This window comes from Lissotriton helveticus, chromosome 3_2, assembly GCF_964261635.1.
Source record: "Lissotriton helveticus chromosome 3_2, aLisHel1.1, whole genome shotgun sequence".
Taxonomy (NCBI): Eukaryota; Metazoa; Chordata; class Amphibia; order Caudata; family Salamandridae; genus Lissotriton; species Lissotriton helveticus.
Window position 1 is genome coordinate 82,912,770 of NC_136062.1, and position 17,415 is coordinate 82,930,184.

The 17,415-nt window shown below is 46.0% G+C and overlaps 1 protein-coding gene across 3 annotated transcripts in view; it reads left to right on the forward strand.

Moving 5' to 3' along the window:
• MAPK6 (mitogen-activated protein kinase 6) overlaps positions 1 to 14,758 on the forward strand; it is a 231,331-nt gene extending 216,573 nt beyond the window's left edge. For all 3 annotated transcript variants that reach the window (XM_078684834.1, XM_078684836.1, XM_078684837.1), the window contains exon 6: positions 12,422 to 14,758. In XM_078684834.1, the coding sequence (XP_078540960.1) occupies positions 12,422 to 13,511 (1,090 nt within the window). In that variant the 3' untranslated portion in view covers positions 13,512 to 14,758. The remainder of the gene's footprint in view (positions 1 to 12,421) is intronic.
• Positions 14,759 to 17,415: the final 2,657 nt, after the last annotated feature.

The window sequence follows — 17,415 nt, forward strand, 5'->3', positions numbered from 1 at the left end:
AGTACACCCCTGCATGCATAATGCAGGCAAGTAGAACAGATTTTACTGTAGCTTGAGGACATTCAGACTATACCAATGCTCTTATGTTGAAATCTTCCAATTGATTATCCCACAAGCAGCCTGGACAACTATGATTCCGATTGATAATTCTAACTGCGGGTTCCTCACTGTTTATTAAATCTACAGGCACCCGAGTACCTTTTTTTTTTTTTTTTTACCTTTCCAATGTGTAAGGGAAATGTCACTCCATAAGAACGCAGGCTTTAAACCTTGCATGGACGGTCGCAAGCAAATGACTGTGACAGAGCCCCACAAGGTTTACCTCTACGGTGGGGCCATGATTGGTGCTGGTAGTGTGGCCTGATGAATATGAAGGCGATACAGTACCACGAATATTGCTGGATATAGTGAAAAAGTTGCTCCCTCTCAAAGTCTAGTACTTGAACAGCCTGTCCTAGGGTACAGTCTTGCAACAGATCTTTGTCGAATGTACCCAAAGATTTGGAGGGTAAGTCAAAGCAAAAACACAAGTTGTCCAACCAGGCTGCGTCGTAGCTCACCACTCTCCGGCTCAGAATTTGCTAGGAAGTCAAATTGCTCTTAAGTCTTGTTCCTCTAATAACGAACCAGTTCTTCAAACGATCCTGTTGCACTCGGAGATCATGGGTCCATCAGTGACCCCACAACAGATTGCAGTGTTTAAAGGGGGCATGTTTCGCATGTCTGAACCTTACTAGTTCCCTGTGCGCCCCAAAGATCTGCAAAGACCTCCAGCTGGCCTACTGCTTGCAGGTTTGACCTCTGTGCCAGCTAAGCCTTCCAAACCAAATATGTGTTCAGCTCCGGGTCCAGAGCTGATTGCAAACTTAGTGCTGCGAGCTGCGCTGGTCCCTGTCATGCCATCAGCAGACCCAACACCGCAGGCACTAGAGGAGAATGATGATCCCATAGTGCTGTCCGACTCTAAACTAAATCTGTCCTGACCTGGTATAGAGCAGTGCACATATTCACTGCTTACTAGCATGGTGTCAATTCCTTCGGACTCTGACAAGAATATGTATATATGTTCTATTTTAGACCCCAGGCCTCTCAATTTCATCCTGAAAAAGGCATTTTCAAGATGCTCACATTGGCCCATCTGCCCTGATTCCAGAAGACTGGATGGTGTCTTTTAACTGGTAGGATGCCTTTTTTTCACATTCCTATCGTGAATCGACTGAGGATCAGGATGGTTTATGTGCATTTTCATTTCTCTTTGCTCCCCTTCGGGCTCACCAGCATACCTCAGCAGTTTGCAAAAGTGATGGCCATGGCCACTGCACATCTTTGGTGGTTGGAAATACCAGTCTTCCGATATCGGACTGCCTGCTGAAGGTTGGTTCACCACAGTCTGTCTTAGACAGCATCCAGAGGATGACAAACCTCCTGACATCTTTGAGGTTCAAAATCTGCCTGCTAGACTTACACCTATCTCCTTGGCAGAGGCTCCCATTCATCCGAGGCATCCTGGACATGGTGTGTTTTTAGACCTTTCCTCCAGACCAAGTCCACGGCATTCAGCCTACGATTCTGATTCAGCATCTGTGAGGATGATTGAGGCATTTGGGCCGCCTAACCTCTTCCATCCTGCTCCACGACAATGCCAGGTTGCACATGCAAGCTTTGCAGTGGAACTTGAGGTATCAAGGAAGCCAGTCAAATTACAGCCAGGTGTCAGAGGAGACTGCAAAAAAACCACAGTGTTTGCATTTGACATGATAGCCCAGCGGCAGACCCCACTCCCTGCCCCACACAAAGTAGACAGTGGTTATCCAGTATTAGGGGTGTCTTTCATAGATTTACATGCCTGAATCATTCCCCGTCGTCGGAATGGGAGTCCCCGGTACATAAATAAAGTAATGTCCCATAGACATATAGCTAAATAGGCCTAAAGGCCTCACATTAGTAACATATCCATGTCCTTTTGTAGAACGGACCAAACTCTAGAAAAGAGCCAATCAGCCGTCACTTCCCTCTAGAACCCTCCTGGAAGGAGCCTCAGTCCCTCAGATTTTCTACCGCACGTTGTGCTAAGGGAATCTCCTCTGAGCTCTGCTCAGTTTTTTCTTCACAACTGGTTTCCAGTGTTCTTGGGTGTTTTTATTCTGTTCCATCTGTGATTGCTAATATCCTCATGGCTGAGACACCAAAAAGTGGTCTTTTTAGGTCCTGTGGAAAGAAAAGGTTGCATATAGATGTCCAACATCAAGACTCTGTATTGCCTGTATCCAGACCATTCTTCCAAGGACTGCAAGGTATGTCGTACCTTTTCCACTAAAACCCTCGAAGATCTTGAGGGACGTCTCTTAATCTGGCTCCAGAGGTTTAAAGACAGGGACCACCTGGAATCTTCTGAGGAAAGTGAAGGTTCTTCAGTCTCTTCCAAGTCTTCACTAAAGAGACCATGGGTGGCTTCTCCTAACCCTACGGTACAAACTCCTCAAAAGAAGGCATCAAATAAGTCTTCAGACGTTCTCTCCAAGGCTACTTCTGCGAAGGTTTCCTCTCAGGAACTTCCCACCTTCAAAAAGCCTACTTCGACTCCGTTGACAATGTCTTCATTGTCGAGGAGAGCTGTGTCTACGGCATTGTATGTGACAACATTGACGACTACTGTTTCTACGTAAATGGCATTGTCGTCATTGTCCTCGTTGACGACTACGACCCCATCGTCGACGGCAGGTTAGACTGTGTCGTTGGCGATAAACATCAGGAAGACGACGTCAAAGCACTCGTCGACGCTGCACTTGCCAACAACGGAATCTGCGGCGACCTCGACGGCGAAGTCAACATCGTCGACACCATCGACGAAAACGACGTCGACAAAGGTACCGTCGACTAAGTCTCCAGTGATGTCAGCGCTGTCGACGACTGCCCCGTCGACGATGAATCCTCCGGCTATGACACCCGTCGACGCTTCACCGCGACAACGTCGACGGTGATAGATTCATGTCTGCAAAGCACATATGTGCACCTAAAAATTACAAAAAAGGCGCTGACGCAGGCTTTAACATCGCCAAGCAGAGTTCAACCACTGCCTCCAGCATGTCTTCTTCAAGAGGAAGTTTCAGATGAGGGGGGACATGTTTCAGACTGCGACAAGCCCTTCGGAGCTTCATGCCAAATGTCAGAGTTCGGGCGAAGAAGAGGAACAGGAGGAAGAATATCATCCACCTCCAATGGTTTGCCTTCCAGCCTCTTTAGTTTCGGACTTGCGGTTCCTCATACAAGACTACAAACCGAGGTTTCCAGAGTCTCCTGCACCTCAACATTCTGCAGTATCTCCCTCACCAAGACCACGGCCTCCACCTTTAAGTGTACAGCCGGAGCGGGTTGATCTACCACATCCTCTGTCTACTGATGAGGAGGAGGAAGAAGACCAACAGGAGGAGGGAGAACTACAAGACACTCAATCTAACCACGATGACTGTCATTCCCTCTCCCGCTTCTCCAGTACCTGCATCCGCAGATTCACCACCCAGCGACATTGGAGGGTTCCACAGGGTAGTTGAGGGCTGCTCAACGTTTCAAAATTCGAATGGTCTCTCAACAGCAAAACTGCTTCTTATATGATTTTAAGGCACCTCTTAAAAAATCAGTAAGATCAATACCCATAATTGAATACCTGTGGGAGCAGGGTATTAAGATCATGCAGAACCCTTCCTCAGTACCTCCGGTGGTACCTCGCTTGGATAAGAAGTATAGGGCGCCTGATACTGCACGGGCTTGTTTGATAGAACACCCCAAGCTGGATTCGGTTGTTACCCAGGCGGCCCAGAAGAAGTCCAGAAATCCTTCTGCCCCGTTATCGGCTCCTCCAGATAAGGAAGGCCGAAGATTAGACAACATTGGGAAGCGGTTCTCATCAATGTCTGCATTGACAGTGAAGGCGGCCAATGCTTTAGCGCTTTTTGGGCGTTACAATAGACAGCTATGGGCGGATATAGCCCCATATCTATCGTATCTACCTAACGAATCAAAAGAGGAGGCGAAGAAAATATTGTTAGAGGGTAAACCTCGGCGGCAGAGATAATAGACTGTGCGATGGATATCGCAACAACAGGATTTCGCCAGCTGGCTGGGGCAGCAGTCCAATTTCTCTTCGGTCCACAGATTGATGAAGCGCTGCAGAGTATAAAAAAAGGACTCTGACACTGCTAGAGCATTGGGCAATCTCCAGTATAAAAGTCCTTTTTTGGGTAGAGGTAGAGGACAGTCCTCTTATAGAGGGGACTACCAATACCGGTCATCCTATTCTTCAGGCCAGAATCGGTCCCATTATTAACAGCGCCAACAGCATAGCCAACAATCCTCTTATGGCAAGGCATCCTTTCGTGGTAAAGGCCAACAAAAAAACAACTGACGTAGACAATGACCTTTCACTTCAGCCAGTCTCCAATTCATTTCCATCATCAAAAATTGGAGGAAAGATTTCCCATTTCATAAAAAATTGGAAGCAAATTACCACGGACCGTTGAGTTCTACAATTGGTTCAATTCGGCCATTCTCTGTAATTTATGCATATACCTCCCCAGACACCTCCCCGACCTATGCTTCACAAAAATCTACGTCTGCTTCTTTGAGAAGTCTCTCTTATGCTGCAGAAAGGGGCGATGGAGAAAGTCCCTCTGTCTCAGCGAGGGAAAGGATTTTATTCCCACTTTTTTCTAGTTCAGAAAAAAGAGAAGTGAAAACCAATTTTGGATCTCGGAGCCCTCAACAAATTCCTAAAGAAGCAGTAGTTTCGCATGGTAACAATCCAGGAGGTCTTGCAACTCCTGGATGGGGAAGATTACATGGCATCCCTGGGCCTTCAGGACGCTTACTTCCACATCCCGATTCACAAAAATCACAAAAAATATTTAGGATTTGCGGTGGCAGGCGGACACTTTCAATTTCGCGTCCTGCCCTTCGGACTCAAGACTGCACCTCGCATCTTTACAAAGTGTCTCTCCCCAGTAGCTGCATATCTCAGACAGCACCATCATCAAGTCTTTCCATATCTGGACGACTGGCTGATCAAGGCTCCATCTTTAGAAGACTCATCCAGGTCTTCCAACGCCTCTCTGCAGCTTTTCAATCATTTCAATCAATTCATTCTTTCTACCTTCTCAGGGCATTAACTTCCTAGGGGCTACCCTCGACACACAACTGAGAAAAGCCTTCCCTTCTCAGGAGAGGAAGGACAAGCTTTTGACACTGGCTATTCTCGTGGCTTCAAAGAGGACCTTAACGGTCCGCCTTTTCAAATCCCTACTAGGAATGATGTCATCATGTATCCTATTAGTTCCTCACTGCCATCTGCCGATGCGCCCCCTCCAGGAGGTGCTCTCAAAACAATGGGTCCAACGCTCCTTCTCTGGTATGGCGCCCAGGATCTGGAACGCACTTCCTCCTCAAACGAGGCTCATCTCCTCCTCCCTTCTTTTTAAGAAAGAAGTCAAAAATATCCTTATGGCTAAATACACTTGAACAATTCGTTTGATTTACATTGCATCGAACAGTATTACCAGTATTTTATTATGATATAGCCTATATATTCCTATGCACGTGTGTTTTGACTTATATTTCTGTATTATTTACATCGTTCTGATGACCTACGCTCCAACTATGCCATGCTACCTCATACCTGTACTATACGTAATATTTTTGCTATGTACATGAACTTGATGATCTACCTCCCTACTATGCCCTCTTGTTCCCCTACCCCCCCACCTGCCTGTGTAAAGCGCTCTGTTATCTGCAAAGATCTTGTTCGCGCTATATAAAACTTTAAAAATAAATGCACAGGGTCGTTCGACGATTTCATAAAAGTGACTCCTCAGATGGTCAAGGCTCTGCAATGGTGGATGTCTTTTCAGAACCTTTCTCAAGGCTTACCATTCCTGCTTCCAGCTGCGCCGCATACACCAGACGCCTCCTTGGAAGGTTGGGGAGCTTTCCTCCAGGAACTGCAGATAAGCCAAAGTGGTCCCCCTTCGCAAAAGGGCTCCATATAAATCTCCTCGAACTGCGGGCGGTCTTCCTTGCCCTTCAAGCCTTTCTCCCAAGAATCAAAAATTCCCTGGTGCTCGTCCATACAGACAACACTACGACGATGCACTACCTCAACAAGCAAGGGGGGGGGGGGGACTCGCTCTCAAGAGTCGCAGAGAATCTGTAACTGCTTAATCCGACACAATATAGCTCTTCGGGCGGAGTACGTTCCGGGCATGGACAATGTGCTTGCCGACTCACTAAGCAGGCAGAGGACAACGTCTCATGAGTGGGAACTGGATCAAGGGATCCTCAACCAAGTCTTCTCTCAATGGGGCACTCTTCGAATCTACCTGTTCGCCACAAGATCCAACGCCAGATGCCCACACTTCGCAAGTTGGCATCCCCAGAAAGGGTCTCTAGGGAATCTCTAGGGGTGACCCTTGACCCTACTCTCAGGTCAGGTCGCTCCCCACGCCGCACGGCTCCTCCTGTGCGCCCGTGACCTCTGCCCCACTGCTGCTGCGGCCTGGAGTTCGCCGCTGGTATGCTCCTGCGGTCTGGTGACGGAGTTTCTTTTTTACTGTAGTGTACTGCTCAGATTCTCTATTACATCTGTATTTTGATTTTGATTCATTTCTCTAGTCTATCCCCTAGCGCCCCTTGCCCTCTGTGCGCTCCCGCCTCCCAGCTGCTCCTCTCTCCCCCTTCGCCTCTTATGGAGGATGTAGCGCGCCGCTGGCGCGCGGAAGGCGTGCCAAAGGCAAACCCGTCTGCGCCTGGACCCCGAGGTCGCCACTACACCAGACTGCAATACGACTCCAGCACCCTCCACGCACTCAACACCGGACGAGACCACCCCTGCCTACAGGCCATCCTGAGATACACTCAAGGGCCCTTCACCTGCCGGAACTGCAGCGTCTTCAGCATCCAGCCCGCCAAACCATCAACCAGAGAACCCAACCCCCTCCGTTGCATCCTCCTCAACACCCGCTCCGCTCGCAAGCATGCCATCGAACTCTGGGACCTCCTAGACTCTACTACCCCGACGTCGCCTTCCTGACGGAGACCTGGCTGAACGCCACCTCCACACCAGACAACACCATAGCCATCCCATAGGGCTACAAAATCTCCCGCAGAGACCGCACCAACGGAGTTGGCGGAGGAATTGCCATCATCCTCAAGGACACTCTCAGTCTCGACCAACACCGACGACACCCTCACCACCGCCGAGCACATGCACTTCCAGATCCACACCGACCCCAACACGACCCTTAGAGGAACACTCGTCTACAGACCACCTGGACCCCGACCACAATTCAGCGACACCATCGCCGACCTAGTCAGCACTCACACCCTCGCCTCCACGGACTACATCCTCCTCGGGGACCTGAACTTCCACCTCGAGAACAACAACCACGCCAGCTCCACCGCCCTGATCGCCAACCTCGGACTCAAACAGCTCGTGACGACACCCACCCAAGCTGCTGGACACGCACTGGACCCCCATCTTCTCCGCAAGCCCCCACGTCTCCTTCAACCACACCACCGAACCCCACTGGACCGACCATAGATGCGTCCACTTCACCTTCAGGAAACCCACCACACACCACCTCACCCAACAGTTGCCACGCCGCTGCTGGGACAAGGTCACCAAGGACCAACTGACAACCACCCTCGCCCTGAGACCACACGCCGAACCCATCGACCCCGACACTGCCGCTACCAACCTCACACAGTGGATTATCGACTCGCCCCTCTCAAGACCTCCACAACCTACACACCAACAAGAAAGCCGCCTGGTTCACCGAAGACCTCCGGACCTCCAAGCATACCTGTCGGAAGCTGGAGAAGAAATGGCTCTGCGACCGAACAACAGACAGCCGCACAGCCCACAAGAACGCCACCTGCAGACACCACCAACTCATCAGGACCGCCTTCAAGGACCGCCTAGACAACGCACACAACACCAAAGAGCTCTTCAGCATCGTGAAAGAACTATTCAACCCCAGCTCCATCACCAACGACATTCCACCATCACAAGACCTGTGAGACTCACTGGCCACCTTCTTTTACCGCAAGATCACCGACATCCACGACAGCTTCAACTCCGACACCCCCGCACCCACTGTCGAGACCACCACCCCTACGACCTCAATCCGCACCAGTCACCTGACCCCCTGGTCCAACGTCAGCGACTATGACACCATCAAAACCTTGAACTCCATCCACTCCGGATCCCCATCTGACCCGTTCTCCCACCACGTTTTCAACAAAGCCAGCACAGCCATCGCACCCCACCTCAGGAAAACAATCAATATCTCCTTCGAGACAGCAACCTTCCCGGAAAGCTGGAAGCACGCCGAGATAAACGCCCTACTGAAGAAACCTAAGGCGGACCCCAAGGACCTCAAGAACTTCCGGCCCATCTCTCTGCTCCCGTTCCCGGCGAAAGTCACGGAGAAGATTGTCAACAACCAGCTAACCCGCTACCTCGAAGACTACATCCTGTATCCTTCCCAATCCGGTTTCTGCAGCAACCACAGCACCGAGACCGCCCTCATCGCCGCCACCGACGACATCAAGATCCTGATGGACAGAGGAGAAACAGCGGCCCTCCTCCTCCTGGACCCATCAGCAGCCTTCGACACGGTCTGCCACTGCACCCTAACAGCACGCCACCATGACGCTAGGATCCAAGAGAAGGCCCTGGCCTGGACCACATCCTTCCTCTCCGGCAGAACCCAGAGCGTCCGCCTTCCACCGTTTCGCTCCGAAACCACCGAGATCATCTGCGGCGTCCCTCAGGGATCCTCCCTCAGCCCGACGCTGTTCAATATCTACATGGCACCCCCTCGCCCATGTCGCACAACAACATAACCTCAACATCATCTCCTACGCCGACGACACCCAGCTCATCATATCCCTCACTGAAGACCGCCAAAGCCAACCTCCACAGAGGAATGAAGGCCGTCGCCGACTGGATGAAGGACAGCAGGCTGAAGGTGAATTCAGACAAGACGGAGGTCCTCATCCTCTGACCCACCCCATCAGCCTGGGACAACTCCTGGTGGCCCACATCACTAGGTACAGCCCCGGAACCCACCGACCACGCATGCAACCCGGGGGTCATCCTCGACTCCGCCCTCTCCATGACCAAGCAAGTCCACGCCGTCTCCGCATCCTGCTTCAACACCCTCCGAATGCAACGCAGGATCTTCGAATGGATCCCCTCTGACACGAGAAAAACCATCACCAAGGCCCTCTTCACCAACAGACTCGACTAGAGGGAACGCCCTCTACGCAGGAACAACAACCAAGCTCCTGAGACGACTACAACTAATCCAGAACGCCTCGGCACGACTGATCCTCAACGTCCCCCGAAGCAGCCACATCACACCCCACCTTAGAGGCCTGCACTGGCTCCCTGTCAACAAGAGGAACACCTTCAAACTCCTCATCCACGCACACAAAGCCCTTCACAACGCCGGACCGGCATACCTCAACAACCGACTCAGCTTCTACACCCCCACCCGCAGCCTCCGCTCTGCCAACCTCGCCCTCGCCACAGTTCCTCGTATCCGGAAAACCACCACCGGCGGCAGATCCTTATCCCACCTCGCCGCAAAGACCTAGAACACTCCCTACCAACCTACGGCAGACCCAGGACCTACTGGCCTTCAGAAGACTTCTCAAGACCTGGTTCGTCGATCAGTAGCCGCACCCTCCCACCCCTGTGTCAACCCCCCCGGCCCCCCCCCACGCGCACCTTGAAACCCTCACGGGCATGTAGCGCGCTTTAGAAATACATTGATTGATTGCATTTTCGATCGCATGGTGCACTTGGCGGCGATATACCGTTACAGAAGATCTCCTGCTGGCCCTTCTCTTTGGTCTCACAGATTGATCAAATAGTTTTGAAAGGACTCTACAGGACTTTTCCCCCTGTGAAGATTTTGCCTCCTACCTGGCACCTTAACACAGTCCTTAATCCGCTCAAGAAGCATCCCTTTGAGCCGGTACACAGGGCTGACCTGAAATACCTCTCTTGGAAGACCAGCCCTCCTGCTTGCACTCGCCTCCGCAAGGCGGGTGAGTGAGCTCCAAGCCTTCTCAATACAGGAAACTTTTATGCAATTTTATGCAATAAGACAGGGTAATTTTACGGACCAATCCAAAATTTATTCCAAAAGTCTCGTCAGACTTCCATCTCAACGAACCTATGGTCTTGCGTTCTTTCTTCCCGAATCCCAGTACTGCAGCGGAAAGGACGTTACACACTCTAGATCTTAAACTCAGCCTGAAAGTTTATATTGAAAAGGCAAAATCCTTCCGAAAGTCACACCAGCAATTTGTGGCTTACAGTACGCCCAGGAGGGGCCTTCCACTCACCAAACAAAGTATCTCTCGCTGGATTTCTGCAGCTATTTCATTTTGTCATGAACGGGCTGGGCAGCCCCTGTAATCTAAAGTACGAGCCCACTCTACCAGGGCAATATCTACATCCATAGCGCTTTTTGCAGGAGTGCCGGTCATAGACATTTACAGAGCGGCAACATGGAAGTCGCCACATACCTTCACTAGTCATTACTGCCTGGATACAGAACTCATTAAGGATGCTGTGGTTGGACAAGCAGTACTTCGTCATCTGTTTCAGTGGAGGTGAGCCCACTTTTCATCCCTCCATCCTTCTCATGTATGCACATTTCTCTATTGTATAATTTGATGGTATTTCTTGCTTGCAACTGTATGTTTCTTTTAGTCGCTTGGTATGTTTTCTAACGACTTGCATATCCTATACAATCCGAAATGTGCTTTGTTCATGGCTTGCTACTCTGATTCAGGCATGTGAATCTATGAAAGACACCCCTAATACTGGATAAGAAATGCGTTACTTACCTGTAACTGCAATTATCCAGTATTGGTGTCTTTCATAGATTTACATGCAACCCTCCCGCCTCCCCTGAAAGGGCTCACCTACTTCTCTCAGTAATACGCCTACTTAGCATTGTGCGTACGAAAGTCTGAGGGACTGAGGCTCCTTCCAGGAGGGTTCTAGAGGGAGGTGACGGCTGATTGGCTCTTTTCTAGAGTTTGGTTTTTTTCTACAAAAGGACATGGATATGTTACTAATGTCAGGCCTTTAGGCCTATTTATCTATATGTCTATGGGACATTACTATATTTATGTACCGGGGACGCCCATTCCGACGACGGGGAATGATTCAGGCATGTGAATCTATGAAAAACACCAATACTGGAAAACTAGTTACAGGTAAGTAACGCATTTCTTACAGATGTATAGCTGCTCGATTGAGCAGGTCATCTGGGAGAGGTCGCGATCGAACGGCTGGTTGTTATGGGAATACCCGCCTCATATCAATTTGCTCGACTTTGCAGGCTATTTACCCTCTCACTTCACTGTTCTGAGGAATACACTGTTTGCCAATATAAAACGGTCACCGTTCTAGAGAGCTACACAGTGGCATAATTGATTATTAGTACACTCCACGTCGGAGGGTTCAGACCGTGTTCGGAAAGAAACTGACATCCGCACATATGAGTTGCGCCTATGTATGGTTTCGGTCGTCACTTCTGTGGCAGAGCAGAGTCGCACATTTCCTTCTTCTGACTGTCCGGGATTAGACGACAAAAATCTGCCTGATCCAGTGTGGTGCTTGTGGATATTCACACAGTGAGGAATCTGCGGTTATAGTATCCAACTGAAAGAGCACTGCTGAAGTTAAGTAACTTGTTTCTTTCATGTCTTTTCCCCTCTTTAATTACAAGTGGATAGCTGTCTTTCAAAATAGCACACCTTAAAAATAATTGATTGGTTCTGTGTTATTCCTTCATGACCATGTCCTTCCTATTCAAAAATTTGAACACGCACAGTTTTTTAATAGATTAAAAGTGAATGTTGGGGCTGCTGTGGGGCATGGGCTTTCAATAGTTGGAGGTGTGACCATATTATCCTAATGCTTTATAATCTGAAAGAATGCAAAGCTGTCATTATTGTTACTTTGTGAAAAATATGTATACCCTAAATTATAATGTGTTAGAAATTGCCCTAGATTAAGACTTTCCCAGTATTCAAGTTACAGCAAAGTAATGTGTGGTTCAGGGTGAATCACTTCACCCTCAAAGGTCTTTGTAATTCTTTTGGTAGTCTTTGAGACTGGTTCATAAAAGAGGTTCCTTCTCTTAAAAGAGAGGACATTTATTTTATAATTGCACATGGGAGCAAGCAAAACTGAGAATAATTTAATTGTGTTTTTCAATTATTTCTCAAATTGATTTTAAAAATGCATTAGTTGTAATCCAATTTGTCATTGAGTAGAGTATCCGAAAACAAATCATACACTTAAGATACTTTTCATACTAATGTGTACAATTACTTCTTACAGATACCAAGAGAGTGAGTTTTCAGACCACGACTGGCCTATACATAATAATTTTGATGCTGATGAGGTTCAGCGTGACCCAAGGGCTCTTTCTGATGTCACAGATGATGAAGAAGTGCAACTAGATCCGCGCAAATATCTTGATGGAGACAGAGAAAAGTATCTAGAGGATCCAGCTTTTGACACACACTTTTCTACTGAGCCAGTCTGGCCGTATCTAGATTACCATGAAAATAAGTACTGTGATCTGGAATGTAGCCACACCTGTAATTACAAAATGAGATCTTCCTATCTCGATAATTTAGTATGGCGAGAAAGTGAAGTTAACCATTACTATGAGCCTAAACTTATTATAGATCTTTCTAACTGGAAGGAGCAAAGTAAAGAGAAAGCTGATAAGAAGGGCAAGTCAAAATGTGAAAGGAATGGATTAGTGAAAGCTCAGATAATCCTTGAGGAAGCATCGCAGCAGATTGTTGAAAAGGAGAAAAATCAAGGATTTGATTTTGATTCGTTCATAGCAGATACTATACAATTGAGTTTGCAAAGTGATTCTGCTGAAATTGACAAATTAAATGACTTGAATAGCTCTGTGTCTCAGCTTGAATTAAAAAGTATGGTGATAAAGTCACTAAATCAGGGAAAGCAAAAAAAAGGAATGGCCAATTTGGCCCAATTTGAAGCCCTCTATCAAAGTTCTTGGGATAGTCAATTTGTAAGCAGTGCTGACGAGAGCTTCCTTATAGGCCAGTTTTGCTGTGAAGTAAGGAAAGATGAGCACATTGAAAAGGAAAACACTTACCCCAGTTACTTGGACTCCTTCTTTAGCAAGAAGGAAGATGTAGAATTATCCGAAACTGAACAAGTGGAAGAAGGGAAGCTTGGAGAAAAAGATAGAGATGAAGGATTTATTAGTTTTAATGGGGACATCATCTACAACAAGCAGTTAGAATGCATTGGCATCCCTCCGTTTCACAGTCCTGTTGGTTCACCCCTTAAATCAATACAAGCTACGTTAACACCTTCAGTCATGAAATCATCCCCCAAAGTACCCCACAAAACCTACAGCAGCATTTTGAAACATCTAAATTAAAACACTCAGCAGTCAGTTGTTTTGTGTTCTTCATGAAACTTTTTTTATTAAGTATTTTTTTACTTGAATCAAATTCAGTCATTTTAGTGCGTCTTTCATTTTAGTGTTCAGTTTAGCATTGTTTTTACAATTCTGACTTACTTTGTCATCATTTGTTTAGTTATTGTTTTAAATGGCATGTTGTTTGCACACTATGTAAATTGAAGAACTGAGCAAACTAATGCAATGCAGGAAGAAAAATGCACTAAACCAAGTTAAACATTCTATCATAAAACAGTTGCCCATGTTTTGACGGGAAATAGTTTATCTTGCCTTGAATTGTACACAGTGAGGCTACATAATTGCATGAAAATGCCAATTTGTTAGTCGTAATACATCTTTCATCAGTGAGCAATGTAGAGTTTTTCTTATTTAACACATTTCTTAAAACACATGATACCAGCAGCAACTGAAGAAATACATTTTGGTACGCATGTGTTATCTACCTCAAGATAACAGCAGTATGTGGCAAACCATTTAGCCACCGGTAGTGCTTTTCATCATGCACTTCTGTTAAACCAGCATTACTGTAGTAGCTGTCCACATTGAAAAAATCACTCAATGTTTGTAAATGTTCTGGCATGCATTATTTGTAGTGAAGTGTTAATATGCAGTATTTTTTTATTTATTCTAGCGAAGTTAAGATATGTATTTAAAATCAACTTCATTATGAAGTACATTTACAAAAATGTTTCATTTGGCACTATGGTTTTACTGCCTTCATTGCAAATGATATAACATCAGCCTTATTTGTAGGCTTTACTCTTAACTCATCACTGATTTATTTTTTTATAGCTTTCATTTCATGGAAAGCTCTCACTGTGTATAGGAATTTGTATCTTGGAGGTGCTTGACCTATATCTGCAAATAAAAATTAGGAACTGTTAATATCAATTGCTCATAGAAGTCTTAATTGTGTTAATTTTTATACAAAAAAGAAAATGTAATGTCAAAGTTGTGTGCATGAAGGTAATCAAGGTACAACTTTACTGTAGGTTACATGGTGTATGTTAACACATTTTTCGTTTTTATCGTATGTTTTAATTGAATGATATATTTTCTGAGCCAGCATGGATACAATTAGGTTAAATATAGCATGTAGCATCTCGAACTTTTGCAAATTTGTTCTGCCTTTGAATTTTGAAAATCCTTTCTGTATCAATGGTCCCCTATTTAAAAGAAAGAAATAAAACAAGGCCAGCAATTCAGACTTGATTTCTTACTGAGTGCCACAATGATTAACATTTTAAACAGTAGGTGCACTTGCAAAGTATTCTTACTGGTGGAGCCAACCATTGCCTTGTGGGGAGACTGGTCATTTCTTAGTAGTGATGCCTAAAATATTTTCAAAATGCAGGACTAATGAAATTTATATATACCGGTCTACAGCCCCCTTCACTCACTTGTATGCCTGCATTGTGCATCCTGTGTAGTAGGTTTGCCGAAAGAGGAGTAGATAAATTTAAATTTCTCCCGAAAGTTTCTCCAACTTTGGATCTTTTATAGAAGTTTATCTTTACGTAGAACTCTCAGCTTATAGGGACTATTCTCAGCAATACATGAACAACTTGTGTGTGTTTACATTATTGCCTATAGACTTATTTAACCAAATATGTCACTGAAGCATTAAGATAGGCTGCACCTTGCAGCAGAATTTAGGTTGCTTTATTGTACCTGCTTTTGAGGAAACCTTAACTGATTTCTCAACACTTTTGTTCAAGTGGTACAGGGTCTGGATTTATAATCATAACTATATTTGTTAACACCTTAACTGCGCCGAACGTTCCACGCTAGTGCGGCACGTTCTATTGCGCAGGCGGGCCGCAACGGCCAACGGACGTGCGCAGCACTCCATAGGTAGTGCACGCGACGGCCGTTGGCAGTCCCCAGCAGCCGAGGTTAACCTCCTTTTTTCCTCATACAGTTACATTCTTTAAATAAGTGAAAACATAAAAGGTTCTTTAATCTGTAAACTCAGTGAAAATGAGTTTTTCTGACCCTCTTGACAAGGTAATGAACGTTCCTGCTGTAATAGTTTTTGATTGATGCTGATAATTTAACCATAAATCAAAAATGGACATAAGCAGTGACTGGTTGGCCTCTAAAGAAAGCAGAAACCTTAGAATTAGCACAGATTTGATTTACAGCTGTCTTAATCGGAGCTATAACTTCTCACTCAAAATCTGAAAAGGAGAATTGAAACCACCGGCTAATTATTTTTCCTCTGATCATTTATTTTACACACCTAATAGTTTGCTCAAAGCAGATAGAACCAGGGGTCTCCAACCTTTTCTGTACTGAAAGCTACTTATGTTCAATAAAACACATTGAGAGCTACTAATATTATCACTGTTGTATAATCTCAGATTTGTTATCTGTATATTAATTCAACCAAGCAAATGCTTTCTAATTTAATAAGCTGGGCTAAACACAGGTGAGCTACTCAGAGGTAGCTGGAGATCTGCTGGTTGGATTAAGATATGTGATGTGACACAAACAGTACAGTTAAGTTATACAGACTATCAACATTTGAACCAAATTGTAATATAGAAAGTACAACGGCACAAAATTATAGAAAGCATAAATGGTTACAAATATTGAATAAAATCATCCTTAAAAGGAAATATGTTAATTCTGATGGATACTTCGGTAGATTGCTCACCTGAAGAATAGCCCCAGTCACCAGACTGGATCTGGAGAATTTTCTCAGCATTGCTCTTGTGCGCTATGTGGCTCTACGGTGACTCTCCTCTTTGCTAGTGAAGAAGCATCATATAAACCCCATTACTGACACCAGATCCTTTATTTCCACACCCTTTTTAGTGGATCTGGACCTTTGCTCCAAATTTGTTTGGCTTTCTGGTGACTTTCAAAACTTTAAAGTGTGCCCAGGAGGATGTCTCCCCTGAAAACTGAGATTAAAGCCATGCTGTGACTAGGTAGAAGATGTGGGACACGGACCAACACAGCTTGTGCCTTTGGTGCTTGGTCTCAAGCCTCGATCAATTCTCCCTCATCCAAACTCTTAAGTCGCCAAATATAAGAAGCGGTTGTGGTCAAAAAATAGATCCCGCTCCCAGTTGCGGTCTGTTCACAATCCTGTTTAAAGAGCTGGTCCTGTGCAAAGTCGTGTTCTTGCCGAAACCCTTCCAAGAAGTTGATGTAAAAAATATGTAAGAATGCCAGGTAGGACTCCACTCCATCCTGCCACTGGAAATTAATGTGAAGGCACAAGTGTATCAATCATGTGGGCAAAACATACAAGCATCTTTCTAATCTAATCCCGCCCTGCAGTTGTTCGTGACTCATCCCCAATTTTCCAGGCCATCGTCAACCCTTATTTATTTAAAGTTTTGTATAGCGCGTTCATGACCCAGGTGGCTATCCGAGCGCTTTACATACGGTTGAGGAAGACCTAGGAAAAGTGCTTGGGGAGAAAAATCAAGGTAACAGTGGGACAATACACAACTGGAGCAAGATAAAATTAAGGTGGACATAGGAGGCAGGTTGGGTGAGAACGAAAAGAAGGGCAATATACATCAAGAGCAAACAAGACAATATGGCCGGCGGCAATGGGTTGCAACAAATATGTATACAGTAAGCTAGAGGCAGGAGGAGCAAAGCATCTAGTTCAAGGCATTGTTCATTAGTAGATCTTTAACTTCCCTTTTGAAGGCAAGTGTAGAGAGAATCAGTCTTGGTTCCACCGGAAGGGAGTTCCAGATTCTCTGGCGATGCCAGAGAATGTACGATTGTAGGTTTTAAGCTTATTAAATTTCTTTGGCTTGAGCAGCAGTGTGCCAGGGCTTCTTGTGGACCTGGAACCACTGGATAGTTCCAGCTTGTTTGTCATGTAGAGTGGTGT